The 12,500-nt window shown below is 46.9% G+C and overlaps 1 protein-coding gene across 1 annotated transcript in view; it reads left to right on the forward strand.

Annotated features, from left to right (window-relative positions):
• Positions 1-429, forward strand: part of 42sp43 (P43 5S RNA-binding protein) — a gene marked incomplete at both ends in the record, with an annotated part of 9,603 nt that extends 9,174 nt beyond the window's left edge. The window contains one exon of the mRNA XM_084448427.1: positions 175-429. Within this exon, the coding sequence (XP_084304553.1) occupies positions 175-429 (255 nt within the window). The remainder of the gene's footprint in view (positions 1-174) is intronic.
• Positions 430-12,500: the final 12,071 nt, after the last annotated feature.

The raw sequence follows: 12,500 nt of genomic DNA on the forward strand, positions 1-12,500 counted from the left end.
CGAATCTGTCTAAAGTTCTTAAAACCCGTCCACTTGTCAATGTTCCAATCCAATTCCTCTAAACATACCACCCTCATAGCTTGTTTGCGTCGGAAATACGTCAAACTATGGAAGTTAGATGATCTCAAACGTCCGTTTCAGTGTGACTAACTGTTTCCCGTTCTCCCGAGGCAGCAGAAGCGCCAGCGCTCCACGAAGGACTGGCAGAAGCGTCTGGAGGGGCACCACCAGCCCCCCCTGGTGGAGGAGGACCTGCGGCGGCTCTTCGCGCTGCGCATGCGCGTCTCCCGCCGAGCCAAGGTGGAGGCTGACCTCTCGGGCCTCTTCAGCGAGCGCAAGATCCTGCACTACGTTGACCCAGAGGTCAACCTGCGCGACCTCTTCAGCATCAAAGCCCCTCGACCGGAGGTCACCACACTTAATGGTTAAAGAGAAATCTAAAAAAGGTCAAAGGTTGTTTCAGTTACTGTCTCGGACGTAGCGTTGTCATTTTAGTTGTGTATATATAATAGCGCATATTATTTATGGTATTAAGGTAGTTTCAGTTACTTTCTCGGACGTAGTGTTGTCATTTTAGTTTTGTATATGTAATGGAGCGTATTATTTATGGTATTTAAAGCCATGTTTTGGGTCATGTGTTACTGTTAAAAGATTTATTTTCACTGCCTAACGATCTGACCCAGAACATCTATTAATTTTTGTCTTGAAACTATGTACAGTAATTTAAACATTTGTTTATGGTCTTTAAAACCATGTTGGGTTCTGTGTTGAAATAAATCCCATTTTCACTGTCTTGACTAGGTCTGGCTCAATAAACATCTTTGCATTTGAAGGCAACTACTGATTTGTCAGATGTATTTTGGTGAATGGTAGTGGGATGGCCAGGCGTTTGTTAATCCACAGACGTCTAGCTAGAACTGGAGTGTGACTTGTTGGGGTGTTTTGTTTTTTTAACTGGCAGGCAGATCCCTCTACATTTAAAGGATTAACATGGTGATTTTCACTTTTTTTGAGTTTGAACGTGCTATTTGCACAATAGGACATTGAAGAAACACAATAAAAACATTAAATATATCCGTTTTGTCGTTTTTGAGAAACTGGAAGCGTAACATTTTCAGTCCAATTTGACTCGGGGTAAAAATACTCCGAATTCGTGACGTTTTTCCCATTGTTGACGTCACCCTAAAGTTTGAAAAACCCTCCTCCACTCCCCTGCACCCGCCTCCAACTGAAACCTGTCTGCGCCGTTTCACCATCTATCTAACACGGTAAGGTAGTTCTGAACCTTTTCTCATCTTGAGAACAATTGAATAGTTGCAGTCTCAATGATGACCACCTCTTATTTTAATATAATTTGTACATTTTATAGGCCTAATTGTATTTGTGGTTGTCATACAAATTGGGAAGTTTTTACCATGATCGTGTCTGATTAGTAGCCAACCTAGCTAATGTTAGATAAACGAACCATAACGTTAGCTGTAATTGGCAACAGTTTTTAAAAAGCTGTCTGATCCAGCTAGCTATCTGTCTTTATCCAGCATGTTGACGTTAGCTAGCCTAATGTTTGGAATGTCAGCTAGCTGTGTTAATTATCCTAGCATGCTAACGTTAGCTCTCAATGCATTTGCTTTTGGTAACGTTAGCCCTCCTGTGCAATGGCAGGAACACAGCGCACCATACTGTACTCTTCCCTGGCATCAAATCTACTTGCACCAGGTGCAAACTGTGCTGTAAGGTTTCCGAAGCGATAGCCTACCAGAACTGTTGTGAGCGTGCTTTGTTGTATAGGCCAATACAATAGGCAAAGTTACGAAGTCAAAGGTGGATATAAGTCAGTTTGTCTCCACAAGAATCTCCCGATTATCTCTCGCTCAAACTTAATTCGATATAATTTAGACTTACTGATAAATAGCCTATTGTTGTAATTTATGCTGTTTTGCATATGCAAAATATCGATGCTATTACTAATCGCTTTTATAATTTGTCCCCTTTTCTTGTAGCCAGATCACTACATTTCCAATACTGGGACTCGGGAGGTCCAGGTCTCTTCAGGGCTCTGGAGGTGTGCAGGTCCTGGAGGACAGGTTGCAGCCAATGTCACCTAATGATATTATAAATGTTACAACACCGCCCTGTTTTATGAGAAAGTAGCCTATGTCTTAATTTAATGTCATGTTGTATGCGCAACAATTACCTCGGAAAATAAAGACGTAGTCCTACAGTACCCGTGCGGGTTTTTGTCATTTATTTATTCTCACATTTGAACTTGATCAAACACACCTGCTGTGTACTGAATCGTTTGTCCTAAGGTCTTGTATTGCAGCGTTGTGATGCGCATATAGAGGCTATTGTGCTAAAATTATGACTACATTTCAGGGTGGGTGGAGGTGAAGATATTAAGTCAAGTTATGTTCCTTTCATAATTTACAACTCTAAATAATTGTAATTCTGCAAAACATTCTGAAAGTTGTGTAAACCTTATCATCACTGTGGCATCTGCTCCACATAATGTTGATCATCCCAGCACCTCGATCCGACCCAACTTCAGGAAGCATTGCGCATTTTGGGATTAAACAGCTCCAGTAGATATATTCTATTAGAACCAGAGGGCATTACAATAACATTCAAAACGAGATCTATTGACTGCATGACAAAATAGTCTCCAGACTCCGGAGTAGGCTATACCCCTTGACCCAGCGCTCACGGAGTCGTGGTGCACGGCCCACTATCTCTCCAAACGCATGCAGTCTCCCACATAATTCGGGGTAGGATAAGTAGGCTACATGTAGGCTACATCCTCTCCCCCTTTCTGTAAAGCGCACATTGTGTTGCCTTTGTATATGAAACAAGCTATAATGATTGAATTGATCTGACTAATAATCATTTATTGCGGTGGTATTCCACTCAATTCCTTTATATCACCACAACTGACAGATGTTCCCAGAACAGTAACGTTTCAGTGTTCAACTGGCTTTGTTGGACACCTACTAAGATAAATAACGTTAGACTGGTGAACAATGCGGATTTTATGTCGGTTTCACAGCGCAAATGATCTGTCTTCTGGTAAGACCCACAGTTGCAATTATTTGACTAACTAGGTCTATACTGTTCGTAGCTGGCTGAAAGCTAGTCTAATAGCCCAAGCCTCCAAGCTTGCGTGGCCGGCTGCAGGGGGCTATTCCTCTGTCGCGGGGGAGACGTGTCGTCGTTATACTTTTATCGTACTTTTCCCAAATTGGCCTAATGCAAATTCGAGGATACGGCCTGTTAGGTAGCGTGTATCTTTATAATGTTTGGGGGTTAATATAATATTAAGGACTTTGTAAATGCCCCTGGTTAGCAGCTAGAAAAATGGCTATTGATCTGGCTGTTGCGCGATCTAGCTCGTGTTGTTTAGCTCGGAGCGGTGGTAGCTATGGTAACGGGGCACACGCCTGTCAATCATAATGATTCCAGTTGGTCATTTGCTCAGAGAACTGTCAATCAGTTGTTATGAATCACGCCCAGTTTTGAGTGAGTGAACTTTTTGAGTGGCAGATTCAGACCTCTAAAAACATGTTTTAAAAGAATTTGTATGGATGAATTCTGAAATAGTTAAACACATGTGTTTTGTTGTTGCCTAAAGATACCTGGAAAGTGTTATATTGAACCACCATGTTAATCCTTTAAAGGACAAATTGGTGTACAGAAAGCTATCCCAAGGATGTCTGCGCAAGGGACCAGGGGCCGGTGGTGTAGAACAAATTCATGCACAGTTTCATCTGGTGGGCCCACTCAATGCCCAACTTTATAACTGAACTGGTGAATCTGAACAGTGAACCTGTATTCTCCGTCACAATCTGGCAGTATGAGCCACTTCGAAGTGACCAAGTGACCGGTGTTATAAATCAAAAACTTTACAATATTGTCCCCATAAATCTCCTTTGCCACTTCAGCTGGTTTTCAGTTAATGGCTACAGGCTCCAGTACCACTTCAGCAAAGTGCTTGCACACCTTGATGCCCATGGTATTTGTGTTGAGTCCTGGATTCTGTGCCTTTTATAAGCGCAGCTGTTTATTTTCTGCTCCTGTCTACTCCCCATAGACTTCGCGAAAGGGCTCGTTGTCCAAAGATACACCTACTGAGGTACATGTGCACCACAATGCCCAAAGGAGAACAGCCTGGATGAATGGAGCTCACATCTCTGCTGCCTTTTACGGTCTGTTGCCTCGCGCGTCTTCTGGGAACGGGCAGAGTTTGACCTTTCAAAGCCGGTAAGCGTTCTCCCAGACTGGCGGTTTGAGCTGTGGTGGTGGTGTTAGCTTTGAAGTGTTTCTGCTGCTTCTGTGCACATAACTCCAAGGTCTGCTGCCTCAAGCCTTCAAATCCCTAAATCCTCAGTATGAACCCACCCTACGTCTGCAGGCTTACTGCACCCCGCGCGCGCACATACAGACAGTCTGTAAAGGGTTTGTTGTGGTAGGCTACTGTTCGGATACCCATAATTTACCTGTGCTGCTTTTTGAAATGGGGTTGTCTGGGTTTCCACCAACGTCACTGCCTTGGAGCACCATGTCCCTCAAAGCTCATGTCTTAACCTTGGTTTGTAGCTCTGACAAGACAACAAAAAACAGAATCACAAATGCGTTTAACCACACTATCCATCTAGACAAGCCTGAATACACACGGTCATTTTCCATAGCCAGTCATCAATCAATCAATCAATCAATCAATCAAAGCTTTATTTGTATAGCGCATTTCATACCCAGAGGCAACACAATGCGCTTTACAGAGAACAAGGGAGGTGGTATACGACCCACTCTCTACATATTCCAGAGGGAAGCAAAAAAAAACAGTAATCACCCGGGGGCCAGATAAGTGAGCTGTAAAAATTCTTCCCTGACCCCTCTCAACAAGGCGATCGAGCATGGCTTTTTGAGATCATATGCTGGACTTGATTCTGCTAAGTGCATCTCGGAGAAGCTGGGAATGGAAGAGCAATCTCCGCCATGCGTCCTTCACAACGAGGGCGAACGGGAGCACAGCAGGAGACCGAGAGAGGCATATTCCACAATCAGCGCCGTGATTAGCTCGCTGGCAATCGCTGTGCGGCCGATCCCACGGAGACCGTATTAGAACTGGGACTTCCCGGTTGAGTGGGCAGGAAGGACGGTCCACTCCACTGGTAGTCTGGTAGTGGGAGGAGCACCACCGCGAACAAACGGGTTACGTTTTTTGTGTGACCCACAGCGTTGTCTCATTCACGCTTGACTAAGGAGAAAAAGACGACAATCACAGAAGGACAATATCCATTGCTGAGCTGAGCATTATCCCGCACAATCCTGGAACGGGGAGATAGTGAAGTAGGTTACCCGCTGGGTCTCCAAGACCGCATTTAGACCTCCTTTCTCCAGAATAGATGACCCAAAACCTCTTCTCCCCTCATATTCTCCTGCTATCCCTGGCCCTGTTTGAGAATAGCTCTAAGAATGTGCAACAGGTTTGCCTGCTAACTTGATCCAAGCACCGGTGAAGTTGTTTATAAGCCGGGCGCTTTCGGTCCGGCGGGATTAGCGACAGAAAAACACTTTTCCCTTGTGTCACCCACAGCGTAACAGTCCTCTGGCCCTTTAATAATAATAATAATAATAATAATAATAATAATACATTTTATTTGTAAGTGCACTTTACATCGAATGAACAAACTCAAAGTACAGATAGTAAGTAAAAACATTTAGAAAAAATAATGTTTCATACATGTAGGGCTAAAGCTATAGCATTCTTAAAAACAAAATGTTGGGTTTTTAGGCCTTTTTAAAAGGCGTCCACAGTCTGTGGTTCCCTCAGATGGTCAGGAAGAGCGTTCCACAGACTGGGATCAGCGGAGCAGAAAGCCCGGTCTCCCATGGTTCGGAGCTTGGTCCTCGGGGGCTGGAGGAGGTTGGCCTGTCCAGAGCGGAGGTGTTGTGTGGAGGATTGGGGGGAGAGCAGCTCTTTGAGGTAGAGGGGGGCATTTCCATGCAGGCACTAGTGGGTAAGCAGGGAGACTTTGTACTCAATCCTGAGTGGGACAGGAAGCCAGTGAAGGGATTTGAGGACGGGTGTGATGTGGTCGTATTTTCGCACTTTCATCAGGATCCTAGCAGCGCTGTTTTGAATGTACTGCAGCTTCTGGATGTTCTTGCTAGGGACCCCGATGAGAAGAGCGTTGCAGTAGTCCAGCCTGGAGGAGACAAAGGCGTGGACAAGCTTTTCAGCATCTGAGAGAGTGAGCGTGGGGTGGCGTTTTGCAATGTTCCTGAGGTGGAAGAAGGAGGTCTTGCAGAGATGTTTGATGTGAGCCTCAAAGGTCAGGTGGGGGTCCATTCTAACACCCAGGTTAGTAACTGATGATGAGAGGTGGATGCCATGACCAAAGGTGGATGTCCGGGTCTGGTGTGGGGTGCCAATGAGAATGGCTTCTGTTTTTGAGCTGTTGAGCTGCAGAAAGATGTGCTTCATCCATGCCTTTATCTCATCCAGGCAGGTGGTTAGTGTGGATGATGGCATGGCTGCAGAGGGGGTTGGATTTGTTTTCAGGTAGAGTTTGGTGTCAGCGTAGCAGTGGAATGATATTCCATGCCGGCTGATGATACGGCCAAGGGGGAGCATGAAGAGCCTAAAAAGGGTGGGGCCGAGGACTGTTCCTTGAGGGACACCACAGGTGACAGAGAGTGTGTCTCCCCTGTGTCCTCTCCCAGGGAGACGTACTCCGTTCTTCCGGTGAGACAGGACGTGAACCAGTTTAGGGCAGTGTCAGAAGACGATGGAAGAGGACGCGGTGGTCAACGGTACCTTTAGCCCATAATAGGAGGCTGTAAATTGAGACACACACTGATAGGGATCCATGTCCAGATAGCAAAGTTCATATTTCTGTCACCATTTCACAGATAGGCCAATGAGGGCACAGATAATTAACATATATGTTAATGTTAATATATTCATGGCTAAGAACCAGTGCAAATCTGATCTCCTCCCTGTTTGTGATTGGCTATCGGATCAGGAGGGCCTGGTTCCTAGGTAACTGCAGCGTGCACAGCAGTGGTCAGAACATTGATGGTCATCGAAAGTGAGTAGAGAATCATAGTGATTTGAGGCAATGTTCTTTGGGGGAGAGGGAGGGGTGGGGGACTTGGTACACAGTGAATTTAGAAAACATGTCCTTCCTTCAGCTTATGTATAGCACTGATACTAGCGTTTTTTCTTGCTTTCTATTATCTCTAACTTTGCTTCGTATCCCGCAGATTACAATGTTTTGATGTTGCTTTGCTGCTGTGAATCTGCAGGAGGTATGTGGTGCATCGGTTTCTGTCCTTTGGATGTTCTCTCTCTCTCCCTCTCTTTCTCTCCCTCTCTCTCTCTCTCTCTCCCTCTCTCTCTCTCTCTCTCTCTCTCTCTCTCCCCCCCCTCTCTCTCTCCCTCTCTCTCCCTCTCCCCCCCCCTCTCTCTCTCTCTCTCCCCCTCTGTCTCTCCCTCTCTCTTTCTCTCTCTCCCTCTCTCTCCCTCTCTCTCTCTCTCTCCTCTCCATCCTCACATCCCCTGGCTGGAACGTCATAACAAGAAACTGTGGCTGTCACTCAAACTGCCTTCTCTCTCGTTGCCTCACATCAAATCTTATCTCTCTCTACCACAGCATCTCCTCTGCCCTTCTCTCTCTCTTTCTCTACCACAGCCTATCTGCTCATCTCTCTCCCTCTCTCTCTCTACCACAGCATCTCCTTCTCCTCTGCCCTTCTCTCTCTCTCTCTACCACAGCATCTCCTCTGCCCATATCTCTCTCTCTCTCTCTCTACCACAACCTCTTTGGTCATCTCTCTCCCTCTACCACAACCTCTTTGCTCATCTCTCTCCCTCCCTCTCTCTCTCTACCACAACCTCTTTGCTCATCTCTCTCCCTCCCTCTCTCTCTCTACCACAACCTCTTTGCTCATCTCTCTCCCCTTCTCTCTCCCTCTCTCTCTACCACAACCTCTTTGCTCATCTCTCTCCCTCTCTCTCTCTACCACAACCTCTTTGCTCATCTCTCTCCCTCCCTCTCTCTCTCTACCACAACCTCTTTGCTCATCTCTCTCCCTCTCTCTCTCTACCACAGCCTCTCTGCTCATCTCTCTCCCTCTCTTCCCTCTCTCTCTCTACCACAGCCTCTCTGCTCATCTCTCTCCCTCTCTCTACCACAGCCTCTCCTTTGCTCATCTCTCTCCCTCTACCACAACCTCTTTGCTCCTCTCTCTCCCTCCCTCTCTCTCTCTCTACCACAACCTCTTTGCTCATCTCTCTCCCTCCCTCTCTCTCCCTCTACCACAACCTCTTTGCTCATCTCTCTCCCTCCCTCTCTCTCTCTCTACCACAACCTCTTTGCTCATCTCTCTCCCCTTCTCTCTCCCTCTCTCTCTACCACAACCTCTTTGCTCATCTCTCTCCCTCTCTCTCTCTACCACAGCCTCTCTGCTCATCTCTCTCCCTCCCTCTCTCTCTCTACCACAACATCTTTGCTCATCTCTCTCCCTCTCTCTCTCTACCACAGCCTCTCTGCTCATCTCTCTCCCTCTCTCTCTCTACCACAACCTCTTTGCTCATCTCTCTCCCTCTCTTCCCTCTCTCTCTCTACCACAGCCTCTCTGCTCATCTCTCTCTCTACCACAGCCTCTCTGCTCATCTCTCTCCCTCTCTCTACCACAGCCTCTCCTCTGCTCATCTCTCTCCCTCTCCAGCCCCCCCTCTCTCTCTCTACCAGAGCTTCTCCTCTGCCCCTCTCTCTCTCTCCCTGTTCCAGTCTTGTCTTATTCCTCCAGCCTCTTCCTATCCTCTCTCCTCCCGCTCTCTATATCAATGTCATCTGTAGAGTTTTCTGTTTTCTTCTACTGTACTTATTATTATCCTCCCCTCTCTCCTGATAACATATACTGTGCAAATGGTTCATGAATACATGAAAAGGGCACAGAATTTCTTACTCAATCTTTCTGTTAATTTGTTTTTATTTTATTCTCTCCAGAGATGGCTCAAGTTGAGATGCAGGTGTGAGGTGTAGCTCTGCCTTATTGGGTGGCATTTCATCCGGAGCCCTGTGGATGTATCTTCCTTGTCACAGGTAGAGTAGCGCTGTCTGCCTCATTAGACTGGGAATGAATAGCAATGAGTCTCCCAGTGTTGACGCCGGATTGATGTCATGGGTCTAGAGCATATTACATCCACTCTACAGCGAGCGATTTGAATAATATACTCGTCCTAGATTTGAAATGAGATTATCTTGAAATACTGACATGATTTACTGTGGCGGGGCGCCAGATTGGGTTCGTGATCAGATCATATCTGATTTGGGGTGCGTGCGCGGTGACTTGACACCCTGGATGTCTTCTGATTACAAGATGTGACAATTTTGCTTTGATCATATTTTTGTTTGCCAGACACGTAGACTGTCACTGACAATGTTTTCATTCCTTTCACAGGGGATTTAGCGACACGCCATAAATAAACCACTGCTGACAAATCAAATCAAATATCTGTAACGTCTACGTTTCCAGCTCTTGTAACGTTTTGCCAATGACTAGCAATTGCATGGTATTTGACACCCATAGGCCTATATAGCCTACTCTCAATATGTAATTATTATTAATGATTTTCATTTTACCCAATCCAATATCTACATTTCTCCTAGTTCCCACAAGCATTCAAAATCATTTCGCCGAGTGCTTATTTGATTTCCTCCGGGTCAGCGCTGACTAAGTGTGCGTTATCTATCGCGCACCGGTGGTGGCGTGCAGAAGTCGAGTCTCGGGGGTGCGTGCGCATCTGACAGGAGCAGCAAGGTGACGGGAAGGAGAGGAGACAGGCGGCGAGCTGGCTCTGCCACAGAGGGACCCCGCAGGCACGACGAACAACACTTCGGTGTCCACGTAACGCGCGTTTCATCCTCGGGGGCGGGCGGAGGAGGGGGAGGGGGGGGAGCAATTACATAATTGTATAGAATCTCTTCGGTATTCTGCCTCTCTAGGTGTCATGCTATTGCACTGGAGGAGCAAGAGAAAATGGCCTCAAAGAGACGCTGGTTAAACTATGTTCTTTGAAGAAATAGAACAGAATGGAGAATGACTGTTACTGTACAACATGTGATATTTTATGGATTGGTGTGTGTGTGTGTGTGTGCGTGTGTGTGTGCGTAGTTAGAGAGCGTTTGAGTGTTCACCAGAGAGTGGCGGTGTACAGACAGAGAGGCAGTAATGGTAGGCCTAACGCTATCGCTGCTGGCCACCGAATGGGCGTGATGCGGTTTAGGGCGGACAGACACAGACAGGGATACTGTTCATCCATGCCACTGACAAGGGGTCAGTTATCTAGATGGTGAGGCAACAGGTGTTGAGAATGCCCGTATCTGGTCTACCTGTGTGTGTGTGTGTGTGTGTGTGTGTGTGTGTGTGTGTGTGTGTGTGTGTGTGTGTGTGTGTGTGTGTGTGTGTGTGTGACTGAGACGGTCCAGCTGTCCAGCCCACAGGGGAATTGCACGCTCGCAAACTCTGCGAAGTAGGAATCTTGCCCACAACGATGAGATTTTTAGGCTGGCAGTTTTCATAATAGCCAGTTTGCTACTCATTATTTCACAGCAGCCCTAAAAGCCCAGCTGTAGGAGTAGCCTAACAGTCATTATGCCAAAATTACGCCAAAAAGCATTAAAGGTATACTTTTCCTAAAAAGGGATTTTCCTAAAAAATAAAGTTAGACAGTGTGATGGCCGCTGGCACAAAGAGACGCCTGAATCGCTCTGTTTTGCACCTGGGTGGGAGGAGCCTGTGGTTGAAAGTGCTTCCCATCTGCCTCAGCTCGTCATAGAGGGGATGAGAGGGGTTGTCCAGAATAGACTTCAGTTTATCCTTCATCCTCCTCACCACCACAGCCTCCAGGCTGTCCAGTTGTTGACCCACGACAGAGCCAGCCCTCCTCACTAGCCTGTTTAGCTTGTTTGACCCCCAAGACCTGATGCTATCTCCCCAGCAGGCAACGGAAATGAACCGCGTTCTGGCTACCACAGACCGCTAAGTTTGTCACGAGGCCGTGTGGGCGTGTCTAGTGTCTGTCACACCCACGGACAACCCTGCTCTTTGATTTAGGCTAACCCTGTGAGACAGACTCACACCAGGCCCCCTCCTCTGCCTCCTTCCCCCTCTCTCCTCTCCTCCTCCCCTCGGAATGACAAATTACTGTAATACCGCCTCGAAGGTTTTAATATGAGATGTCCGTTCTGTTTCGGTGTTGCCGTGTCGCCGGTTGCAACTCGCGACGGCGAATGATGCGTGGAGAGAAACGGAATGTGAGATCACATGATGGCGATGGCGACGCCAGGGCAGCGGTGTGGAGGTCGGGGGGCGCGTCCTCGTCTCTGACGCAGACAGGGTCCCCGAGGGGCGAGCCTGGGAGGAGGAGTGTGAGAGTCACGGCGCTCCCCTCTTTTCATCTCCTCGGGGCGTTTCTCCTCAAATAAACATTCTTAATTGGCTGGAAAAGCGCAGAGATGCGTGGATCAAAACATGAACTATCGCGTCCACTAAGACCTTTACACAATTTATTGTGGAACGGCATAATATGGATGATGGTATGCTCTGTGTGTGTGTGTGTGTGTGTGTGTGTGTGTGCGCGCACGCTTACAGTATGTATGTGTTTGTGTGTGTGTGTGTGTGAGACTGAAGTTTGGCCAGGGGAATGCCACTGCATAGGATTTGTTATTCTGCGTGGGAAGTGTGAGGAAGTGTGAGGATAATGGTGTGTTCTACTTTGTGCCCCAGAAGGTATTCATTATTTTCCTGTCAGCAAGTGTCAGCCATGTAGTATACAGTATGTGTGTGTGTGTGTTTGTGTGTGTGTGCACGCATGTGTGTGTGTCTGTGTGTGTGTGTCTGTGTGTGCATTCGTGTGTGTGCGTGTGTAACCTGTGATTACCTTCTATTTTTAGAGTAGATATTCTGTCAAGCAGTGTTTTCTGTGCTTGGAATCTCCAACACTCACAGTCTCCATTGTTTGCAGTTGGTGTGCTGATTGTGAGTCTTCCCTCCTTGGAAAGGAGGAAATTGCAACGCTATTAGTTCCCTGGGGAGAGGTGGACTTATTGAGTTTGAATGGTTGAGTGTTTTTCTTGGTGTTGGAAAGCATTTAGACTCACTCGTGAGTCAGCTGTTGGATGGTGAGGGTTTTGACAGGGGTCTGTGTTTGTTTTGAATGGGAAAGATATCAAGGTGTAAAACTACAAGACTTCAAACAATAACAATTTGACGATAGCAGTTGCGTTTGACTGGAGGCGGTGAGCGAGTGACTCAAAGCACTTTGTGTTTGTTTTAGCGCCATAATCACTCACTATAATGAGCTATTGGGGGGCGAGAGAGGAGGACATGTTTTCGAAATTGAAGATTAAAACTGTGAGGTATGATTGAAGTGGAGATTGCAGAGAGATGCAGCTTGGAAGTGTGCCGCCTGGGGATCGCAAGTTCCCCGGTTC

The sequence above is a fragment of the Borostomias antarcticus genome (assembly GCF_949987555.1).
Source record: "Borostomias antarcticus genome assembly, chromosome: 14".
NCBI lineage: Eukaryota > Metazoa > Chordata > Actinopteri > Stomiiformes > Stomiidae > Borostomias > Borostomias antarcticus.